The 22,123-nt window shown below is 36.0% G+C and overlaps 8 protein-coding genes and 2 non-coding genes across 14 annotated transcripts; 5 read left to right on the forward strand and 5 right to left on the reverse strand.

Moving 5' to 3' along the window:
• Positions 1-543: 543 nt before the first annotated feature.
• LOC109129193 (putative defensin-like protein 73) lies at positions 544-1,101 on the forward strand. The gene is made up of 2 exons (XM_019236901.2): positions 544-763; positions 864-1,101. Exons 1-2 carry the CDS (start codon positions 691-693, stop codon positions 1,004-1,006), a joined length of 216 nt encoding a protein of 71 aa, XP_019092446.1. The 5' UTR covers positions 544-690; the 3' UTR covers positions 1,007-1,101.
• An 838-nt stretch (positions 1,102-1,939) lies between these two features.
• LOC104744887 (putative defensin-like protein 73) lies at positions 1,940-2,506 on the forward strand. Of its 2 annotated transcripts, none has more exons than XM_019236897.2 (2): positions 1,940-2,127; positions 2,241-2,506. In XM_019236897.2, the coding sequence occupies exons 1-2, from the start codon at positions 2,055-2,057 to the stop codon at positions 2,390-2,392; spliced, it is 225 nt and encodes a 74-aa protein (XP_019092442.1). In that variant the 5' UTR covers positions 1,940-2,054; the 3' UTR covers positions 2,393-2,506. The 2 variants fall into 2 exon arrangements, 1 of the variants encoding a protein (XP_019092442.1); XR_760679.3 differs by having other exon boundaries at positions 1,994-2,127; positions 2,238-2,450.
• Positions 2,507-3,401: 895 nt separating this feature from the next.
• On the forward strand, positions 3,402-3,912 carry LOC109129191 (defensin-like protein 74). Its single transcript, XM_019236896.2, has 2 exons — positions 3,402-3,519; positions 3,645-3,912. Exons 1-2 carry the CDS (start codon positions 3,444-3,446, stop codon positions 3,797-3,799), a joined length of 231 nt encoding a protein of 76 aa, XP_019092441.1. The 5' UTR covers positions 3,402-3,443; the 3' UTR covers positions 3,800-3,912.
• A 543-nt stretch (positions 3,913-4,455) lies between these two features.
• LOC109129192 (defensin-like protein 74) lies at positions 4,456-4,983 on the forward strand. The gene is made up of 2 exons (XM_019236899.2): positions 4,456-4,610; positions 4,726-4,983. The coding sequence occupies exons 1-2, from the start codon at positions 4,457-4,459 to the stop codon at positions 4,866-4,868; spliced, it is 297 nt and encodes a 98-aa protein (XP_019092444.2). The 5' UTR covers position 4,456; the 3' UTR covers positions 4,869-4,983.
• Positions 4,984-5,432: 449 nt separating this feature from the next.
• LOC104744886 (putative pectate lyase 8) lies at positions 5,433-9,275 on the reverse strand. Its single transcript, XM_010466009.2, has 6 exons — positions 8,861-9,275; positions 8,533-8,598; positions 6,435-7,077; positions 6,252-6,355; positions 6,034-6,172; positions 5,433-5,899 (listed from the first exon to the last, which is right to left on the reverse strand). The coding sequence occupies exons 1-6, from the start codon at positions 8,938-8,940 to the stop codon at positions 5,678-5,680; spliced, it is 1,254 nt and encodes a 417-aa protein (XP_010464311.2). The 5' UTR covers positions 8,941-9,275; the 3' UTR covers positions 5,433-5,677.
• Positions 9,276-10,329: 1,054 nt separating this feature from the next.
• Positions 10,330-14,630, reverse strand: LOC104744885 (sterol 3-beta-glucosyltransferase UGT80A2). Of its 3 annotated transcripts, XM_010466008.2 has the most exons (16): positions 14,099-14,630; positions 13,770-13,993; positions 13,352-13,594; positions 13,137-13,248; positions 12,856-13,026; positions 12,591-12,654; positions 12,407-12,464; positions 12,142-12,319; positions 11,924-12,054; positions 11,683-11,785; positions 11,511-11,587; positions 11,308-11,355; positions 11,071-11,220; positions 10,780-10,942; positions 10,642-10,685; positions 10,330-10,508 (listed from the first exon to the last, which is right to left on the reverse strand). In XM_010466008.2, coding segments are annotated over exons 1-15 (1,932 nt in total). In that variant the 5' UTR covers positions 14,307-14,630; the 3' UTR covers positions 10,330-10,508; positions 10,642-10,683. The 3 variants fall into 3 exon arrangements, with proteins under 3 accessions (XP_010464310.1, XP_010464308.1, XP_087344658.1); XM_010466006.2 differs by lacking the exon at positions 10,642-10,685; XM_087488532.1 differs by lacking the exons at positions 10,330-10,508; positions 10,642-10,685 and having other exon boundaries at positions 10,719-10,942.
• A 421-nt stretch (positions 14,631-15,051) lies between these two features.
• Positions 15,052-15,124, forward strand: TRNAV-UAC (transfer RNA valine (anticodon UAC)). The gene has a single exon. It is a non-coding gene; the product is annotated as a tRNA-Val (tRNA).
• A 423-nt stretch (positions 15,125-15,547) lies between these two features.
• Positions 15,548-18,504, reverse strand: LOC104744883 (uncharacterized). 2 transcript variants are annotated; one of them, XM_010466003.3, is made up of 8 exons: positions 18,113-18,504; positions 17,801-17,881; positions 17,627-17,715; positions 17,472-17,546; positions 17,220-17,314; positions 17,012-17,131; positions 16,748-16,816; positions 15,548-16,536 (listed from the first exon to the last, which is right to left on the reverse strand). In XM_010466003.3, exons 1-8 carry the CDS (start codon positions 18,233-18,235, stop codon positions 15,971-15,973), a joined length of 1,218 nt encoding a protein of 405 aa, XP_010464305.1. In that variant the 5' UTR covers positions 18,236-18,504; the 3' UTR covers positions 15,548-15,970. The 2 variants fall into 2 exon arrangements, with proteins under 2 accessions (XP_010464305.1, XP_010464307.1); XM_010466005.3 differs by having other exon boundaries at positions 15,548-16,522; positions 17,012-17,116; positions 17,215-17,314; positions 18,113-18,475.
• A 561-nt stretch (positions 18,505-19,065) lies between these two features.
• LOC104730048 (guanine nucleotide-binding protein-like NSN1) lies at positions 19,066-22,010 on the reverse strand. The gene is made up of 9 exons (XM_010466002.3): positions 21,803-22,010; positions 21,461-21,705; positions 21,199-21,298; positions 20,938-21,111; positions 20,625-20,839; positions 20,263-20,527; positions 19,971-20,150; positions 19,657-19,868; positions 19,066-19,566 (listed from the first exon to the last, which is right to left on the reverse strand). Exons 1-9 carry the CDS (start codon positions 21,819-21,821, stop codon positions 19,225-19,227), a joined length of 1,752 nt encoding a protein of 583 aa, XP_010464304.1. The 5' UTR covers positions 21,822-22,010; the 3' UTR covers positions 19,066-19,224.
• TRNAM-CAU (transfer RNA methionine (anticodon CAU)) lies at positions 22,005-22,090 on the reverse strand. Its single transcript is given in 2 exon segments — positions 22,005-22,040; positions 22,053-22,090. It is a non-coding gene; the product is annotated as a tRNA-Met (tRNA).
• Between the last annotated feature and the right edge of the window lie 33 nt (positions 22,091-22,123).

Consider the following 22,123-nt stretch of genomic DNA (forward strand, 5'->3'; position numbering starts at 1 on the left):
TGCGGATGGTCTAATGTATATTTTTCAGCAAAAAGCTCTTGGGCACAATTATCGAAAAATTAATCAAAACAACTTCTTTTGTATTCAACTATAGAGTTGATGAACTTGTACTACGTACTTATGCTTTTTGGGGTTGAACGAATAGATAACAAATATGTTCGCACAAAAATATTATAATGATGAAGTGACTTTAGTGCCATGGCAGGAAGTAAGTCTATTAGTAGAAGGCACCATCATACCCGAGATCGAATCCCGGCTCCTACGAATGTAGGAATTTGGCTTGATCAACTATTATTTGAAGCTTGTCATAAGACATCAAAGCATTTTGATCACATATATAATAGCTCTTCTTGGACTTCACCATTTTGCATGTAAAAGGATTTGATGGAATCAAAATCTCTTTAGATTTGCAATTAAGTTTTTGAAATGTGCCATTTAATTATTAAAAATTAATATAATTCAGATTTTAAAGTTGTACTATCTATATATAAATAAATAAAGACAAATATCCTTGGATTGGCAAAACATATATAAATGTCTTAGTTGGTGAAAACTGAAAACTAATTTACATGAGATTCTGTTTGAGTGGCAAAACACCTATAAAAAGAGCTTACAAAAACAGATACAAAAGTAAAAGTGATATTTGACCCCAAAAAAAGAAGTAAAAGTGATATATTGGCAACAACGAAAATGAATTGCAAGATTGGATTCATGAGCTGTGTGGTGCTTACTTCAATAGTCATCCTATTTCTCTTGGTTTCAGGTTAGTCTCTTTGTATCTGTCTTAATAGTTTATAATAGCAAACTATGAGATATATTAATAGTTTTATTTTATATAAAAAATGGTATTTGGTGAAAAGCAGGGATAGTTGAAGCTCAAAAAGCCCAATGCATTGGAACATGTGACGTACTTTTCGACTGTTCTTTCGCTTGCGCCAATAAGGGATACAGCCATGGCCATTTCGTTTTCTATAGAAGTCCCAACGAATGTTGTTGCAACAATTAAATGTTTCATATCTCTTATCTATTGAAAATTATCAACAAAAAGTATCTCTGATTATTATTAATAATACTATATAACAAGTGAGTTAGTTATTGATATACTTGATGTCTTGATAACTTTGCTTTATTCAAATACTGAAAAAAATAAAAGAAGAAACAAAATATTTGCATTTCGTTAACAATTATTTATATTGTCTCATAGGGTATACAGACCCGATCCATTTGACAAAAAGAATTAAGAACATAGTCCCTAGTTATAACACAAACTATTACACCGTCCGAGAGTTTATCTAAATAGTTAGAACTTAGAAAACACATTATAACATTTTCATTTTTCTTCCCTTTGTATTCCAAAAATTATGCCTCTGACAATAAAATGGGTTTCTTTTTTATTGCACGAACATAGTCAATATATTGTTGATGAATCACGTGAATTTGTGTTATTGTGTGTGTGTGTGTGTGTTTTTTTTTGGGGTTAAAGATTGTGTTTGTGTAGATGGAACTCTTCCTTCCGATGGGGGTATTTGGGCTTTTGTCAGTTTTTGTAGTGTTTAGTTATTGACATGCTTTAGTATTAATTGCATGTAAAAGGATTTGATGGAATTAAATTCTCTTTAGATTTGCAATTAAGTTTTTGAGATGTGCCATTTAAATAATAAAAATTAATATTTTCTCTGTCCGAATATACAAGATTTTAAAGCTTTTTTTTGTTCCATATTATAGAAAAATTCCAAGTTTCTGTTTTACTACTTAAATTCTGTAGTATTTTTTTTCTGTTAGTTGAAGTTTGTAAAATGACAAATTTTATTGTTTCTTAAACTTTGTGTTTCTATTGCCAAAACCTCTTATACAATGAGAGAGAGACAGAATATAAGTCAGATTTTAAAGTTGTACACATAATTAATATCCTTGGATTTAGAAAAAAATATATTAAAAAGTCTTAGTCGGTGAAATCTAATTCACATCAGATTTTGTTTGAGTAGCAAAGGTATTATAAAAAGAGCTCATAAGAACATGTCCAAAGCAAACGTGATATACTGGCAACAACGAAAATGAATTGCAAGATTGGATTCATGAGCTTCATGGTGATTATTTCAATAGTCTTCCTATTTCTCTTGGTTTCAGGTTGGTTCTTTCAAATCATGTCTGTTTTTAAGGAAACTATGAGAAATGTCAATAATGTTTTACTGTAACTTAAGTCTTATTTTCTTTAAATTGATATTGGATGAAAAAAGTAGGAAAAGTTGAAGCTGAACCCCAAAAATGCATTGGATCATGTACAAGCAGTTCTGCTTGTGGAAACTCTTGCATTAAGATGGGATACAAAATTGGCGAATGCGCTGGCTGGAAAAACCCCGATAAATGTTGTTGCATGTTTCGTATGTACTAGATGCATTTAAAATCATCAGCAAAAAATATAACAAATTAAAGCGCGCGAGTTCTGATAACCTTTGTACTCAAATAATGGAAGAAAACATATTATTACATTAACAATTAATTATAATGTATCATAATGTATACACACAGACACAAATCACAATCCCATTTGACGAAATTTTTTTAAGAACATAGTCATCGCTCATCACATACACCACATGTCATCCATCTAAATAATGTAGTTACAACTTACAAAACACATTATAACATTATTTTTACTACGATGTGTATTTATTTCTTATGTACCACATTTTCTATTAGTCAATTTAATGTTGAAGCATCCTTTCATTCATCTTAATAAAGTTTTTATTTTCTTTCAAGAAATATATACATCGTCGAAGATCCACAGGACCACATAAACTTGTTTTCTATGAGTTTCTATACATTTAATATATTGTTCAGGTTGTTCATATCATCGACAAATGTGTGAGTTGTTGACACATTTGATCCGCTTGATTTGGTCTCCGAAACTAAGAAACCCAAAAGCAATTTTGCTGACAAACAAACAAATAAATGTAAAGAATGAAGTCAGAATCGGTTATTTATCATCAACTGGACAGTCAATTAGTATGATGGAAGTCAACGTTTTGATCACAGCTTCAACGAAGTTTTATAGATATTTGGTTGTGAGGAGTCGGCCAGGCGCGAGAAAATGAAACTTAGGTTGTTTTGGAGTTAGATAATCTTCTACTGAAACTATGGTTGAAACTTGAAAAAGTAAATTGAAGTAAGAAGTCTGCATAAGGATGTACTTACTACAAAGTCTACGTTACTACTTAAATGTCGTCCAATGTCTGAGTAACGTACGCCTTGCATGAAAAAAGATTGAGAAAATCAAAATCTCCTTACATGGGCAATAACTAATACAGTCAACGAGAAAACATGGTAACGATATCTTTGAAATATGCTACTATTAATGAAAACGAAAACCAAGGTATAAATATTTTCACTCGAGTCTGAATATCAATAAAACAGATTTTGAGACAAAGCAAAGTGATAATACAATGAAAATGAACTGCAAGATTGGATTCATGAGCTTGCTCGTGATTACTTTAGTAATCTTCCTCTTTCTGGTTTCAGGTTAGGCCGTACATCTCATTTTGTCTATATCAATAGCTAATTAATTATGAGAAATATGAAATATTGTGTTATCATATTTCAGTTTTATTTTTATTTAATTTTTCCTGATTTTGAGTGAAATATAGATAAGGTAGAAGCCCAAAAAGAATGTGTTGGACTTGGACCTGGACCATGTAAACAGGTTCGGAACTGTATGGCGGCTTGCATTAAGAAAGGATACAAAGTTGGCCAATGTGTTGCCTGGAAGGATGACGATCCTTTCAAATGTTGTTGCACCTAACTAGTTAACTCAATAACTTAACATTGCATACCTAAATCTAAATGTTTTGAAAATGATCAAAATCCCGAAGTGAAAATATGCTGTTATTAATAATATGCTCCGATATTCTAGAACCGCACCGTTAATCATAAAGCCATGGAAGTTTTGGATACTTTGAGAGCAGATATATATATATATATATATATATATGCACAAACAAATTAAATGGGATATAATTACAATTAACAAATAAGCACATTCCTCTACAAATAAGAGGGTGTTAATGACTTTTAATAATCATAGAAAGTACACATGAAAGACTTTTAATATCTTGTTGATTTGTTTTTCCTAATCTTTGAAAATCTCTCAAACTTTTATAGTGTATCTCAAACTTTTATTATAAAATAATTCAAAAATATTGCACAATATTCAATTGTTTATAGTCATTAAACAATTGCTTCTCTCATCTTCTAACAAATTAATACAGTATCATTTTAATTTCTGTGTTCATATATTATTAATTATATTCCTTGTGTTTGGGTGTTTGATTCTTTGTTTCTTTGACTGATGAGATAACCTAGTTGGCAATAAAATAAGTAAGCTAACTAATACAGTCAACGGAAAAATATGGTAACAAAATATTTGAAATGTGCTACTATATTAATGAAAACGAAAACCATGGTACAGTATATATATTTTCACTCGAATCTGAATATCAATAAAACAGATTTTGAGAGAAAGCAAAGTGATAATACAATGAAAATGAACTGCAAGATTGGATTCGTGAGCTTGCTCGTGATTACTTCAGTAATCTTCCTCTTTCTGGTTCCAGGTTAGGCCGCACATCTCATTTTGTCTCAATAGCTAAATTATGAGAAATATCAAATATTGTGTTATCATATTTCAGTTTCCTTTATTTACTTTTCCTGGTTTTGAGTGAAATATAGATAAGGTAGAAGCCCAAAAAGAATGTGTTGGACCATGTGAACTGGTTCCGAACTGTATGGCGGCTTGCATTAACAAAGGATACCAAGTTGGCCAATGTGTTGCCTGGAAGGAGGACGATCCTTTTATATGTTGTTGCATCTAACTAGTTAACTCAATAACTTAACATTGCATACCTAAATCTAAATGTTTTGAAAATGACCAAAATACCAAAGTAAAAATATATTATGTCATTAATAATATGCTCCAATTTTCTAGAACCGCACCCTGAATCAAAAAGCCATGTAAGTGTTGGATACTTCGAGAGCAGATATTGAATTGGCCGTTGGTGAATAATGTCGTAACTCTTGAGTAGTAGTAAGTAAAGACAAACCAATAAGAAGAAAAGACAAATCAAATTAGTTCAAATCGGGTTGTAATAGAGGATATACAATCAAATGACATGATCGTTGGCCAAACATCACATGACTCAAAAAAAACACAGAGCTTTCTTCTTTAAAGCACACTTGCATCTTTGCAATCTCATGTGCTTCTTGTCTCTCCTTTGTTTCCTTGTAATGTTCCACTTGTCCCCACCACATTCACTTCCCTCATATTTTTCAACCTATTCACACGACATTACTACTGATTCCTTTTGAAGCAACCGGCAAAGTACATTTAGTGCTTTAAAGCCACTAAAAGCAAGATAACGACTAAAAGCAAGAAGATAAAGACTTAAGAAACAACTTTTATATCAATGGAGGTGAAAATAATAATCATACAACAATTATATTACAGTTGAAGCCATTTTAATTAGGCCTCCACATCCAATAGGAAGTGTATATCGCAACAACCCCAAGAGTGAAAAAAAAATAAAGTGAGAAAAAGCAGAGTTGCCTGATATGAGTAAACTTGTCGATTTCTGCACAACCAAAAAAAGGTTTTTTCTTTTTCTTCTTCTGATTTTTTGATTAATTAACATCGACGACCGGCTCTGCAGTTAAGAGCACCCGAGTAAGAGGTCATTGTGCCTACAAGTGAGGATGATTTTGCTGATAAACTCGAAGCTCTAGCATAGTTGGCTCCAGCTCCAGCTCCAGAACGTGTGAAAAACGCTCCGTTTAAGAAAAGATCTCCTTCTGATCTCCAATTCCAGTGCTTCCATTTCGATTGTCCTGTGTACTCTCTCTTAGTCACCTGCCATATTATCAATCATCGTTTTAGCAAAATTCAATGTCACAGTTTGTCTTTCCATTGCTACACAATCGTGACAGAACCAATGTCAATAAAGATCCATCCTTTGAATCAGGTGATAGTCAAAAGAAACATACCTCCTTAGCAAATGGGTTAGTTGGAGCAAGAAATCGATTTCCCTGACTGTTGATGGTGGGACTAGCACTACCACCAATTGCATACATTTCCCAGTGCGTGTAGTCATTGTTAACTACATGGAAATATCCATGCCTACACCTATACAAAGACCAAAATGTTTCTTACAATCAACACAACTGGCAGGTACTCTGATAAAAATGTTAAGTAAGTTAGTTACCTTGGCATCCTCTGGATTAAACCCTCACCAAAATGGTTGTAAGCAATCGTGACTTGCATCACCTTGTCCCTTGTGTATGAATCACTGTGCCCCAACAGCATAACCTAGTAAAACACATTCTCTAATCAATTTCTGCTAAAACCCTAATTCCCAATTCCATGAACAGAGCCAAGTGTTATATACCTCATTGTGATGGGTGAAGAAATTGTTAGAGACAGTAATAGCGGTGGAGCTCATAACAGCGTCAACAAGCCCATCAGCACAATTAGAAAGCGAATTATGATCAATCCAAATATGACTCGACCCAAAAATCGAGATAGCGTCACCATCAGCCATAGATCTCCACCCGTAATGCGACGGAGAGCTTCTAACCATAGCGTTACCCGTAGGTTTACAGTCATGTATATGAATCCCGTGTACGATAATGTTCGTAACGTACTGAATCGTGAGACAAGCGCCGTTAGCGATGTGGACATTGACGCCACGGCCGTCGATGGTTTTGAAGCTGTTCATGATCAGCTCTTGTTTTAAAGTTATGACCATGTCGCGTTTGAAGATGATCCATAGAGGTTCTTCTTGGATCACGGCGTGACGGAGTGTTCCCGGTATGGGGTTAACGGGGTTGTCGTCGTTAGGGTTGGTTACGACGTAGAAACGACCGTCGCGGCCTCCGATTGCGTTGCGGCCGAATCCGATTGAGCAATCGGCTAAACGTTTGCGACGGAGTTGCCATTTACGGTCGCAACGCCAGCAATCGTCGATTGGGTTGCCGGTGGAGCAGGAGAAGTAACCTAATCGTCTCCGCTCTGTGCTGTTTCGTATGCTCCTGTTTAATCATCGGTTAAAACCGGTTAACCCAAATTTAGTAATTAGTGAATCTGGTTTATTTTTTATTTTATTTTTTGGTAAACCCATTTTTTTTCCTTCTTGATGTAAATATATAAAATTGTGTTACAAAGTTGTTGACAAAAATTATGTTACAAGAAAAAACATGAAATATGCAAAATATTTGTTTGTGGTTTTGGTAATGAAAATTATTAATTACAACTAAACTAAATAAGATAGAATTTAGAAAGACTTCCACTAAACTTGCAAAGTCAAGAGACATGATAATGTGTTATGAAAAGAAAAATCCAAATGGTTTGTTCAAAAAAGAAAAAAGAAAACATGTTATGAACTATGAAGCGTACGTGTCAATGCATGTGGGCATGAGCATGTGCATCTGCTCTGTCAAAATCATTATTTGAAAAGAAACGATTAGTGCTGGAAACATTACACATGTTCTCGAGGCTGGACCAATCAATAATAATGGTATATCGTTTTGGTTTGTATGATCAGAGTGCATTATTGCTTTTAATGAAGAAGAAGCTACCGATTACTTTTACATGTTAGCAGTAGCCAGTAGGAGAGAATAAGCATAAACCATAAAGTACCTCTCCTCAATCCTCACTCACGACAGTAAATTAGAATTATCGAATGAGATAAATATGTATCTGGTACAATTGTTTTTTAAATTTCCTTTTCTAGGTGTTTAGTTTTAAGTGGAAAAACAAAGTTAGAAAATTGTGACAAATCCAGACTTCTTCTTTTTTTTTTTTTTTTTTTTGGGGTTAATTTTATTTCTTCTCTGTTGGAATGAGCTTTATGTGAATATGTGATTAATCCATCATTTTGGTATTACTATAAACTAAAAATATAAAATACTGTTATTGAATTATCTTAAGAAAAACTGATGTTATATACTTATATTTTTTTTTTTTTGACAAACAATGTTATATACTTATATATGATGGGGGAAAGACTATGTATGTATATTATCTAAGAATATATTTTAAAAATTATTAATAAAAAAGGGGAATAGTGTCAGAGGAATGTGGCTTTGGGTTGGACCCCTTTATGACTAGAGAAAATGAAAGTGATTTGTCAAAACTGTTTCAAAGAGAACTTCATGATCATGTGAGGCTGCTGCTCTGTTTTCTCATAAATTCTACTACCTGTTTTTTTTTTGGTTTTTCTCCCTCGGTTAAAAGAAATATCAAAAGGGCATATCTTAAAGTTTAATTATTGTACTCAGAAAATGAGAAAAGCATCATCAGATGCTATATATTTTAAAGTTTTCTTTTTGCTAATTGAGTTTACTATAGATGAAAAAAATACATATTATATAGTTCATCATTGTTAATAAAAAACATGATGAGATCATTGTTGATTATTATTAGTAAAGTTTTTTCAAAAAACATGAATATTGGTGGAATAAACTTTGTTATATGGAGAAACTCACATGTCCACCATGGCAGCTACTTCCTCTGGGTTCTCAACTGCATGTTCATGCCATGTTTCATTCGACCTGGCAAAACCATTTATTATACAATCCAACAATTATTGTCTCATTTATGACCTTATATTTACACAAATGATTTTTTTTTATATTCTTTTGAATTGAGATAGCTCTTGGTGAACAAGAACACGTATAATCAAGCTACATTGAACTAGAATAACTTTGATGGATGATGTCATACGTCTTGTAACATCCCAGGACATTACAACTCTACTTAACAAATGTACAAAACAAAATGACATGATGATGATACTAATTAGTGGTTGGTTACCTGGATGAAGTAACGCCGATAAAGAGAGTTGCTAGAAGTAATGCAGAAGTAAAGAGAATAAGTTTTGTGACATGAGCCATTGTTATATGACTATGTTGTTCTTGCTCTGGTTCTTTCTAGTTGTCTCTGTCTGAGGCAGAGGCTTTTCTCGAAATTAAAAGAAAGGAAGAGGAATAGGAGAAGGAAGAGTAGAAGAAAAGGCTACGGGAGAGAGAAGTTAATATAAGAAGAAGATTGCGTGACCCATTCCCATTATCTTATTATTGGCCTACTTTCATAGAAAATAAATAAAAATAATAAATACTATAAGATATTTCAATATTTAATTCGCTCAGAGTCATGAATCTGGGTTGTGATTGCTAATCTGGACGATGATTAAATTATACAACCATTATGTGAAATGTGAGCTTCATTCATCATATTCCCGAGATTAGTTAGCAAATATAGCTGTGAAATTGTAATCATTGGTTTTACAGTTAAACAATAAAACGATTGTTTTTACATTTACAGTGATAAATTAGGATACAAAAACTATTTGACTGTTGTCACGACTCATACATCGTCCTTTCATGCCATAAACTCGACCGACAGATTCAATCTAGTGGGTTAACCAAGTCAATTCAACCTCCGGTATAAATCCAAAAACTCATTCTCAAAAAAATTTGTTCTATTTCCAATTAATTTGAGTTGATCCTCCTAGTTCAGTCCGAAGATTATCACTCATGACTCATGACCATATTCGTATATGTATTCATAACAAATAAGCTTTCAAATACATATAAGACTTAGATTTCGAAAGCATTTATTTTTAGTTTTTGGGGTTACTTTTTAGCAAATGAAAACACATGTGCATGTGTGTACTTGTATATAAAATCGTACAGTGATAACAATAATGAGTCTGGCCAACAACGGTATCATGTCATGTGATTGTTATTCGTCATACCTCTCTTTTTTTTTTCTTCGCAACTCGCGAGTCATTGGATAATAATAATGTTTTGTAAAAGACAATAAAAAAAGAATAATAAATTTTTTAATATAAAGTTTATAGACAGCTAATTGAAACTTGTAGGCTTCTCATATTGGTTCCGGATCATTTATATTTCCTTGATTCGGCACAATTGACTTTCCCCATGTGACCATTATACCTTATGTTCATTACAAAAGTTAATCATTCATTTTTTTAACCGCTAATAATGTTATAATTATGCAATAATCACCTAATCATCGTTTTGATAAGCGGACAATAATTTTTGTTGCAAGGAAACCAAAGTTAATTACAAAAAATATGTATGTGCTTATTACACATTCGGTAGTTTAGTTAATGTAGGCTCCCACTTGATGATTGTCGGCAACAACGTTTAATGGCCAAACATTCACTTTCATAGGCCATGGATGGAGCTTACGAAGTTACGAATATAACGTAAAAACAAACAATACAAATGACAAAAGATAAACAAAATCCAAAAAAATAGCTCATCACGTTTGAAAAATTCATTCATCTGCCGTAACAACACCGTACCGCAATCAAGCATGTTCTTACATTGATCAGTTAATGACCAAAAAAGGTAACACACAAACACATTTTAATAAAAATAATAGAGATTTTTTGTTTCTGTACACCATTCCGTAGAAGTTGCAGCTCAAGACACTGAAACAAAATATGTCATTGTATTAATACCTGATCCCACAATGTCCACTATCATCTCCCTTATCTCCAGAAATTTGAATTATATTGTATATTTTGTTGCTGCTTAACACAATTTTAAATTATATGCATTCACCTAAAACATCAATTTCCAAAGCACTTCACAAACGTTAAATTTTCCTAAGCCAAAACCGAAGAAGAAAACAGGACATAAAAAAAAATAACAATACAAAAGAGAAAAGAGGAGATTCTGGAGGAGGAGAAAGTTACGAACAGCCAAAGCATTTTCTGAAAGAGAGAAATCCAGCAGGTTCAGGGACCGGTTCTGGAACATTCTGTTTCGTACTCGGAAGATGTTTAAAGAAGGCCTTCACGGCTCCAGCCACACCATCCTCATCCTTCATCGCCTTTGCTAGCGTCTCTGCACTGCTCTTCACCTGCTCCCACTTAGATGCTCAGTTTCATTGTAATAGAATCATACCATGGCCCATAACTAGGGATGGCCATATCAACCATGCCGGAATGCTTAGACTGCAATCGAACCAAAACTTAAAATACTATCTACCTTATCGTCGAGCATGAAGTTTATGGCACCTTCAAGCTTATGAAGTGAGAATTCATCAACTGGGATTGGTGCAGGACCTACACCTCTAGCATGCACTCGTTCTCCCCAAAAAGGTTGGTCTCCAAAGAATGGCACGATTGTAGTTGGGCACTGTGTTCAAGGGAAAAGCAAAACACTTTCATATTCACAGCTTAAATCCTATCTGAAGACTTCAACTTCCACTCATATTAAACTTACCGAAGCTTTAAGACCAGCAGCCGTAGTTCCAGCACCACCATGATGAACCTGAAAGCAGATGAGCAACAATTTCAGGCTTAAAGATGAGACTCACAAACTACTAATCCAGATAAGCAAAATGTGTGACAAAATTTCCAGAACCAAAAATAAAGCAACAAGATAATCAAGGTAAACTACGAGATTTTCCAAATTATTAGACATACCACAGCCTTGCATCTCGGGAATAACCAGTCATGTGGGACATTATCCAACAAGTAAACGAAGTCTTTTGGTTCTTTCACTATATGAAAACCACACCAAGCACATGTTATAGTAACATATACCAAACATGCAAACATCCAATAATGGAAAGGTAATACAAATTGAAGAACCTACAGTTTCCAAGTCCACCCCAGCCTTTGTTGATGATTCCTCTCTGTTTAGTTCTTTGAAGTGCTTCCACAATGATTTCTGTCATTTTCTCTGGTTCTTGCACAGGCTTTTACCACAATTAAACAGAATGGGAGATGCATTATTTTCAAAGTCTCAGAAGATAATTAATTAGTCAATTATGGCTATCATTTTCAATTTCTTAAAGAACCCTAGAGAAACACAATTTAGTAAATAAAAGACTCACCAGACTACCAAAGCCGATATATATGGGCTTGTCACCAGCTTCTAGCCATTCCACAAGCTCTGCAGGAGGTTCATAGTTGGATGCAAGATCAAGAAAGCAAAATCCCACAACATCAATTTGAGGCCCCCAGTCTGAGAAAAAAAAAAGACAGAGAGGAGAGTAAAGATCTAAAAGTAAAAACATCATTAATTCATCAGTAAGCTAATTAGTCATAGTACCTTTTGGCTTTGGGACAAGGTGAGGACTCCACATATATCCATGTGGGATATTAGATCCAGATCCTTGTGTTCCACTTAGATATGTAACAGGCCGTAGTTTCAATTTCTTTTTCCTCAGGTCATTTACCATATCTCTTATGCCAAGCCAGATCAACGAGTCAACGATTTGATACGAAAGCTAAAAATGCATGATGTCGATTATGAACAAAGAAGTCGAGTTTAAAACAAACAACAATCAGATGATATGTCAATAAACGAGTCTCACTCTGTATCCTGCTGATTGTTTGACACGTGACAATGGGTGTGGAAATTCACTTGTAGGCCTGCATCATTATTTAATAGCAAAAAGATAGTGAATGATTCAGAACAAAAAGAATAAGAATAAGAATGTGTATAAACTATAAAGTAACACTTATTCAGCCATAATCTGTCGCCACTACAAGACTTACGTCCATGGCATGGTGAAAAATACGTGAATCGGTATCTTCAGTGCTTCTGCCACATGGGTATGTCCTGAAATGTCGATTTCCAAGTTAGTCCCGCCATTAAAAGTGAATCTATAATACGTTGGAAATCTAGAAAAAAACTATAGCATCATTGCATGTATTTTGCAGCCAAGATCTAGCTCTGCAAACGAGTATGTCACCAATGGTGTGGACACACCAAACTATGATAAAGTAGTAGCTAATAATTCAGAAATTGCTAAAAACTAACCATAAGCTGGGGGATTGGCAATAATTGCATCAGCTTTAAAGGAAATCCCAGAATCAGGATCAGGTTCTTTACATGCTGGAAGTAGAGAATATATGATGTCTTTCATCTGGTTTCGTTGAATTGGGATCTCTGAAGGGCCTGATGGCAAGAAACCCTTGTTCTTAACCATATCTGTATAAAAACATGGCAAAGAAACCAGTGAATTGCTGATAACTTTGAAAGCTAGAATCAGTAAACTTAAACGGATGAAGAAATAAGGGGAAAGTTTGGAAGATACTTACAACCGGCTAGCACTTTTGGATCTCCACCTAGAGGATAGAACTCCAATCCAGCAGTCAAAACAAACTCTTTAAAATTAGCATGAGTTGCAAGTCTAACTCGATGTCCATAGTCCTACACAACCAAAAACAATCCATTACTTACTCCCAAACAATTTAGATTCAGAACTATCCAAGGAACTATAACAATAGTGTAAAAAATGAAGAAATCTACCAACCTGAAGCCGTTTGGCTATAGCAACAAAAGGTTGAACATCACCGCGAGTTCCAACAATTAGCATCACGATTTGCATAGGAGGGATATACTGAAGGTCTACCCCATCAATAGACTCATCACCACAAACACCGTTTTTGAAATCTTCACGGTCAATAACAATAGGCTGAGGGATAGCATCAGCTGGAACTTCAAACTCAACAGTCCCATCATGTTTTACAGTAGCTATACGGTTCAACAATTTAAGCTGCAAAAAAAAAGACGACATTTTTAAAAGCGAGGACAACTAATAGAACATAGCCCAGAAAAGTAGGAATCAACAACAGGGTTCAAAAGTCAAAGTGATTTCACCATGTAACAGATAGCTAAAAATAGAACCAAAGGACAAGATTACCAAAAATAGATGATGATGTGTAGTGTACCTTCTTCCCAGCAGAGATTTTGTCATCGAAGATCTTAGCAGCATCCTCAGCAAGAATGTGAGTAACTCTTTGTTGCCTCTCAGTCTTTGATTTATCTAACCTATACGGTTGCTTTGTTGTTATTGGTGTTGTTGTTGTTGATGTTGATGATTCAGCCCTTTCACTACTCGATGAACCTTCCACTGGCATTGTCCATACTCGAGAAAAGCTTTTATTACCACCACCTAAAGAAAGAACAAAAACCCAATTACGAAACGGATCCAATCCCAGAAAAAAAAAAAAAAAAAGAAATGAACAAATTAAACCAATTTGATGAATTCAATCGAAACCTGAAGAAGATTCAGCAGCAACGGTGTTATCAGCAATGGAGGCAACAACAGTTTTTGGATTGGTTTCAAGTTCTTCAGAGACAATGACGACGCCGCCTTCAATCTCCTCGATTTTAACCGAAGCTCGGCCGGAACTCGAGGAAGAAGATGAAGATGATGAAGAAGAAGAAACCTTGGAGAGCTCAGCCGGCGGTGAAATCTCCGGCATCGTGATTCACTCTCTCTCTTTCTCTATCTCGGCCCAGCAGCAACGATCTAGATCCTCGTCCGCCTTTTTAAATACGTATCTCGAATTTGCGTATGCGTGTTTCGAATCCCACAAAGTGAATGATAATACGATTCTTTTCTTGCTTTTCTTGTAATTCTCGGTTTTTTTAATTTTTTTTTCTTTTTTATAAATAAAAAGAGAAAAGGTTCGATTATGTATGGGCACGTTCGAACGAAGTGCGTTACAGTGGCTACGTGATGGGTTCGTCCCGGTTCAGGCGCGGGGACTTGGTAATTAACCGTTAAGGTGATGGATAGTTCCGTCAATCTATTAAAATCAAAAAAAATATTTATCTTCTGTCCGGAAAACTAAAAGATATTCTTGGAAACGCTGTCGTATTGATGCTTCGACAGCGAATCTTCTCTTCTGTCTGTCATTTCGTAATTTTACGTCCTTGTCGCTTTCTCTTCTGTCCCTGAATATATGTTTATTATTTGATTTTTTTTTCCTTATTTAAGGAATTTTGCAATTAAGATACTTCCAAATATTGACTGTAGAAAATATCTGAACTTTATATAAAGGATACCCTTAATTAATGCTTGCCTTTTCACTTCATATTTTTATTATTACCATTTTTATACTATTTCCTTTATGAATGGCTTATTAATGGGGTTAACAGTTGTTATGGATTTAGTTGTTTAACTACTAATAATTTGATTATCAAAGATTACGTTATTTATCAATAGGTGCTGTGGTGTAGTGGTTATCACGTTTGCCTTACACGCAAAAGGTCTCCAGTTCGATCCTGGGCAGCACCATATTTATCTTTTTGTAATTTTAACATTCATAACAATTCATACGTGAACAAGATCAATCAATGAATATTTTCGTTTATACTGAAAATCTTTTGATCAAGTCATCCTAATATTTTAGTGCATCTAAACCTAATCAACTTTTCTTTCAAACAAAGGATTAAAATAGAGTTATTACATATGCAACCAAGAGGAGTGCAGCCAAGTTTGGCTGTCTTTTTTGTTCTTTTACTCTATAATATCCAATTTGCTGATCCACTACTAAATCTTTTCTCCATTTAGAAAGCATTTAGATCTCCTCCACACTAGTTAAAAATATACAATAACACGCTACAGAGAGATTTGAACAAAATACTAGAAAAGTAACCATAGTTAACAGGAAGCTGATTTTACCCATACTTCTTTTACTCTATATCCAATTTGCACATCTGCACTAAATCTTTTCTTCATTTAGAAAGCTTTTAGATCTCCTCTACAATAGTTCAAGTATACAATAACACGTTATAGAAAGATTTGGATAAAATACTAGAAAAGTAACCATAGTTAATTACAGGAAGCTGGTTTTACCCTCAAGGCTAAATTTGTGCAGAAGAAAAAGGTAAAGAGAACCAAAACAAAAAGAAACCCCTTCCTTAAACTCTCCCTTGGGCTTTTATATGGAAATTACCAACGATGCGTTTTTACTGAACTGTCATCCACATCATTTAACAACCATAGTAACCTAAAGCAAAATATCAAAACCCTTAGGAGTGGTTGGTAGATTGTGCTACGAACTTTAAGGGTCTTTCAGGTAACGGAAAAATAAGCAGAGCATATTACCCATATAGCTTCGAAAATGGGAAATCAAACAGCTTAGGCTTCGTTTTGGTTACTAGCACCACCCCTTGGACGGCCACCATTACCCATCCTTCCACGTCCTCGACCATATCCACCTCTACGTCCACGGTATCCACCTTGCCCGCCCTCATAACCATCAGCACGATCTCCTCCATATCTGTCACCACGACCTCCATACCCATCACCTCGTCCTCCACCGTACCCATCACCTCTTCCTCCACCGTACCTATCACCTCGGCCTCCTCCGTACCCATCACCTCTGCTTCCATCGTACCCATCACCTCGGCCTCCACCGTACCCATCACCTCGGCCTCGGCCTCCCCCATATCCTTCATCTCTGCCTCCAACGTAGCCATCACCTCTACCTCCAACACGGCCGCCTCGAAATCCGCCTCTCCTACCCCCATACCCATCATTTCTGCGTCCATCGTATCCATCGTCCCTTCCTCCACCATATCCATCGTCCCTTCCTCCACCATATCCGTCATCTCTCCTCGGACCATATCCATCGTCCCTTCTTCCACCATATCCGTCATCTCTGCCACCATCATACCCACCTCTGCCACCCTGATATCCAGCGCCTAACACATAGAAGGTGGTGCTAATTAAAAAAGGTAGTACAAACAGAGAGTAAAGATTGAAACCAAAAGAGGATAACACTTAACAAAGAAGGGGCTAAAAGAATGTGACAAACAAATTCACTAATCAATGTTGATCTAGAGTATAGCCTCATATCACCCTTAAACCTTGTAAGTTCGCTTGGTTTTGCTAATTCAAAATGTTCTGACTTACCACGAGAGCCATAACTCCGTCCACCACGTCCACGGCCTCTGCCCCTGTTTGAATACGCGCCTTCATTTTCTAATTGTACCACCACAAAGCACGAGTCAGTTACAAACTAAACAAACAGTAACACATGTTAATTATTAGTCTTAAGAACTTTAATAATGTCACTGAAAATTCAATATCTGATTCACAGACACATAACCAAAAGATTCCTTGATAAGAAATCAATATAAGGAAACTGAATGAGTTTCTTCAATGACATAGCAATACCTTGATAATCTTCTTGATAGTTCCCTTGGTAATTTCCTTGATGCCTCTCTTGGTGATTTCCATATCCACCTCTTCCCCTGCCTCTTCCTCCGCCACGACCTCTCCCTCGACCATACGAATCTACATTCCAAATTTTCAAAAGTCAGTATTATGATATAACCTAACAACGTTAACAGCTTAAAGTTTTCAAGAAAGTTTCAGGCATCACCTTCACCATAAGCATTGTATGGTACGCGGGCTTGTCTTCCTTGCTGTGGCTGATACTGAGGCTTAGATTGATCTGTCTGTGCTGGAGCTTGATACCTGAACACAATATAGTAACTATATCTTAAGAACCAAGAATACCATGTGAAGTAAAAATCAATAATAATATGAGTCTGAGATGAACACATTATTAAAAAGCTACGGAAGTGCATAAATCAAAATTTCCAAAGTTCCTAGAAAGAAAAGAAAAACTCACCCAGGAGAATCCTTATTTAGCTCACTCAAAGACAATGTGATTGAAATCATGGAAACATGGCGCGTCAACTCAACCCTGCATCATACATAGAAATACACTTAAAAGCCACCAATAAAAAAACAAAAGCAAGGAACAGAGTAGTGCAAGAGACTCACGGAACAAGACCCTCCTCCATAGGCTCCCAGACATCAGTAATACTCATAGAACTGATTGCAATATCTTGATGCAAACCTGGAATTTTATTCTGCAGCATAGATTACAACATCTTAAAAAAGAAACGCACATTTAGATGAGTTATCTTCCAAAGTTTATCAAAAAAAGGAACTCACTTTAAGTATCTCAGAGATGGCCACAGTCTTGCTAATTGCTTGCCCCATTGCCTTCAACACAATATCTTTAACACCCTTCTCCTGAAAACCAAAAGAAACGCATTATTAACACACACACAAATGAAAACAATCACATCGCAAAAGGAAAAACAAAAAAATCTTTATAAGCAAGAAAGATTTGAAACCTAACCCAACATAAACCTTACAACAGAGCAGTAATCTAAATGAAAAGTTACACACTCTAGTGGTGAATCACGATATCAGCGAACGAGTTGGGATGAAACTAGAGAGAGAGAGAGAGAGAGAGAGAACCTGAAGAAGGCTGGTGGCGTAACTGATGTAGTTTCGGATAAGGCCTTGACTGGTGATACGGATCTCATTCTCGTTAATCGGAGACTCAGGCTTGGGTTTATCGACTCTCTTGTATCTATCCATTGTACCAGAAGATTGAAAAAATCGAAAACCCTAGGTTTCTTAGAGAGACAAGTGAACAAGCGCTCTGGAGAAGAAGAAAGAGAGAGAGAGAGAAACCCTTAGTGAAGTATAAACCCTAAGAAGATTTGTGAGTTTTCAAGAAGAAGAAAGAGCGAAGAGGAGAAAGCGCAGCATAGGGAAAGGCCGAGATTTTTGTAAAATACGAAGAGACACCAAAGAGCCTTTGATGAGCTTTCCTTTTTTTTTTCTTTTTCTTTTTTTGACTTTATGGCCCAAAACCGAGGGTTCTTTTTGGAATAATGGAAAAAACAAAACAAACCGCTTCAAAACGGGTCAGCTTTTTTCGGATCCGGATCCTATTTTCGGGGAGTTCAGTGTCTCTCTTTTACTCGCGTTAACTTACACGAACGGTCAGATATCCATAGATCCTCCATCTTAACCGCCGCGGACCGTTGATAACAAGATTGCTTTTTTTTTTTTTACTTTACTTCCCATTCTCAAAATTTTAAAACTTTTCAGTCAGTTTTGGACTTGTTTTGATTGCGTTTGGCATGGCATGTTTTGGAGATGTAAGTATTAAGGTGCAAATCTCTGGTTATTTCCTAAAAGTTTTGGGATTGTGAATGAGAACCACATCCAATATCAGCGATTTATTGCTTGAAGCCAAAACTTTAATAACCCATGTCAATAACATCACTAGTTTATCAACAAAGTCAAACTGATAAGAATGAGGTATATCTTGTATGCCTAATTCAAGATGAGAGTTCTAAGGTGATGCTTAATCGCAGGTATATATGTTTAACCCAGGTATACCTTAAGAAGAACTGGAGTTAAAAGAAAAGTTAATTGTGGAAATCAAAATTGCTTCAGTGCCAATACTACTAGTTCATGAAGCACAACAACATATACTATATCAAAAGTTTTAACCGACCAAATCATAAACGCAAAAATACAAAAAAAAAAAAAAAAAAACGTTGTTTTCCAATCACTCATTCTTCAGGCAAAAGTCCAGCCATTGGAATTTTAACCTCGATCTGGTCTTCTTTCATGGCGGAATCTTTAATCTTCTTGTAATCCACTTTGAAATCATAATCTCCCTCCATCATATCCTCATCACCAGCTGCTTTCTTTGCTTTCTTCCTCCTCTTCTTCTCTGCTTTCTGCATTTTTGTATTCAACATGCTTTCTGCTGAGTATAGCTTCACGTTCTGTCTGCCCGTCTCTGATTTCTCCTTCGACTTTCCTGCCTCTTCCTCCTCATCATCCCCTCCCATAGACTCATCATCACTCTCATGGTCAGGCTCTTCTTCCGTCTGAGTCTTAGACTCATCCTGCGTGTTTTTTTTGTTTTGTTTTGAGATGCATAAACCAAGATTAAACCAGATTGAATCATTTACAAGCAAATGGAGAATTTTACCAACCTCGATCATAGTTTCATCAAAATTGAGAGGACCATTTGAAGGAACTTCAACAGGGTTGAACTCGTTAACCGTCTTCAAGCTCCCGATGAAAGAGGATTCACCACTGTAAACCTCATCGATGTTAAATTCCTTGGACAGCTCGGACACAATCTTCGACTCAGCGTGTCCACCTTGGTCCCTCTTTGGCGGCATTGTATAGTATGGAATTTTACCTGCACAACCATTCATATTTGAGATATTGATGAGTTAGAAACTGGTTTTAAAAATACTATTTATGCTTCTATTTTATAATGAACTAAAAGACGTAACCGCACCTTCATTCCAGTCATGCAAAACAATTCTCGCAGCAGCTTCAATATCCACAAGACCACCCTTTTTAAGCTTCCCCCTTACGGTGGCGACTTTATAGAGAAAGTCATCAACTGCCTCGAAGCTCGGGATTTTGTAGAGAGTCACCAGCATTTGTGTTGGACAAAGCTTGAGAATTTCCTTAACTAAATTTTCCACAAAGCAGAAGATTTCCAGGTTAGGTGCTGAGGTTTATAACCTCTAAAAGACAAAGCAAGAAGAGATGTGTGGTTCTATCTAAGGCTTATTTCCAATTACCTGGACTAACTGGGTCATCCAACTTCTCGATTCTTTTACAGTTGCGGAGAGCTATAGAAGCATCATTTCCTGCAGATTTGAGCATCACAACACCAGGACAATCCAGCAACTTCACGTTTTTGTCTAAGTGAACCTCTTGCAGAGACCTAGTCAGTCCTGGTGTGGCACCGACATTGACAACATGAGCTCTCTTCAAACTGTTAATAAGACTACTCTTCCCGACATTAGGCAGTCCAATAATACCAACTGTAATAGATTTTTTCAACTGCCAAAGAACAACAAAGAAGGATTCAATTGAAACTGGACAATAGAACTTCATGCTAAGGGTAGGGTGATTAAAGTGAAAATAATGAAAAACCAACCTCGTGACTTCTTGAGTAGTTTTTCAACAACTTGATAAGAGTGTCCGCTCCAAGACAATCACTAGTCTGCAACATATTGCTTGGTTTTGATGCCTTAGAGGATTTCCAACCCAAGTTTGATCTCTGTTCCTGGGTGCTACATTTGAAGGCAACAGCAGGAAATTCTTCCCTAAGGTACTTAAGCCATTTCTCAGCAGCCTCACGGGGAACAAGATCTAGACAAAGGAGATTCGGTTACAAAAAGTAAAGGCAAGACCAAGAGGAAACAAACAACTTTTTAAGTCCAAGAGCAAAGACTTATAAAGGAACATACCAATCTTGTTCAACAGCAACACAAGATGCTTATTGGGACCAGCTTGCATAACCATCCTCTCCATATCAGTACATCTAGTGCCAAGGGGATCACGGGCATCAAGAACCTCCAAAATGACATCAGACAATTCAATGACTTTAACAAGCTCCTTGTAGAAAGCCCTCTCCGAGTTATCTGTTAAACAATAGATAGACATTAGTGACTGTAACAAACAACAGAAAATCACATAAACGCGTAAAGAAGATATCCAAATCAAAGCACCTCGAACATTGACAACTCTAGTTGGCTCCTCTCTGGTCTCTTCTTCAGTCTTGGTGTCCTCATCCTCATCATCAACCAAACCAAGTTTCCTCTTTTTGGCCTACATAGATATCATTAAGAGAGATCAGAACACAAACACCAATTCATAACACGAGAAAGTCAAATACCAATTCATATCTAGATTTTAGACATGTTCTACTAATAATCAAAACATGTATCATAGCTATGAGGTACAAATTGAAAGTAAGAGTAATAAGGATACCCTTTCTTTGCGGGCGACTTTTTTCTGCTCCAACTCTTCGAGAGCACGGGCACGTCGAACTTCAAGGGCCTTGAGCTCTTGTTCCTTGAAAGGCCAGTCATTGGGAATACCTGGGTCCTTCTCTACTCTTGGCTTACGGTTAAGCCCTAGCTTTTTAGCATCCTTTGCCTTCTTCTTGTGGTGCTCCTTCACCTTCCTCAGAACCTTATGCTTCTGCTTCAAGGTCACCCTCTTACTCTTACTCTCTGCAACAACAACAATAAAGACCCAATAAAAATCCTGAACTGAGTAATTGATTCAATTCATCGACTATGACAAATATGAATGAAGGATCTATATTACTTTTACTCCGTTTCACCATCTTTGTCGCCTTCGGGATGAGAGCGAAGCAAAATGAAAAAAGAAATTAGGGTTAGAAAGAAAAGGGTTTATGAAGTTGGAGATAACGGCGCCAAATTAGGGTTTTGCTATGAGATGGATTTTGGATACATAACCCGACCCGGTCGACTTAACTTAAAAAAAATATATATAAAAGAATGAAATTTGGGGTGAGAGAGGCTCGAACTCTCGACCTCCGGATTACTCTGATAGCTATGAGACCGACGCGCTAGCCAACTGCGCCACCACCCCCAAATCGTTCGTAGTGTTCAAAACATTACTTAT

Source organism: Camelina sativa, chromosome 15, assembly GCF_030686135.1.
Source record: "Camelina sativa cultivar CO46 ecotype springtype chromosome 15, ASM3068613v1".
In the NCBI taxonomy this organism is placed as follows: Eukaryota; Viridiplantae; Streptophyta; class Magnoliopsida; order Brassicales; family Brassicaceae; genus Camelina; species Camelina sativa.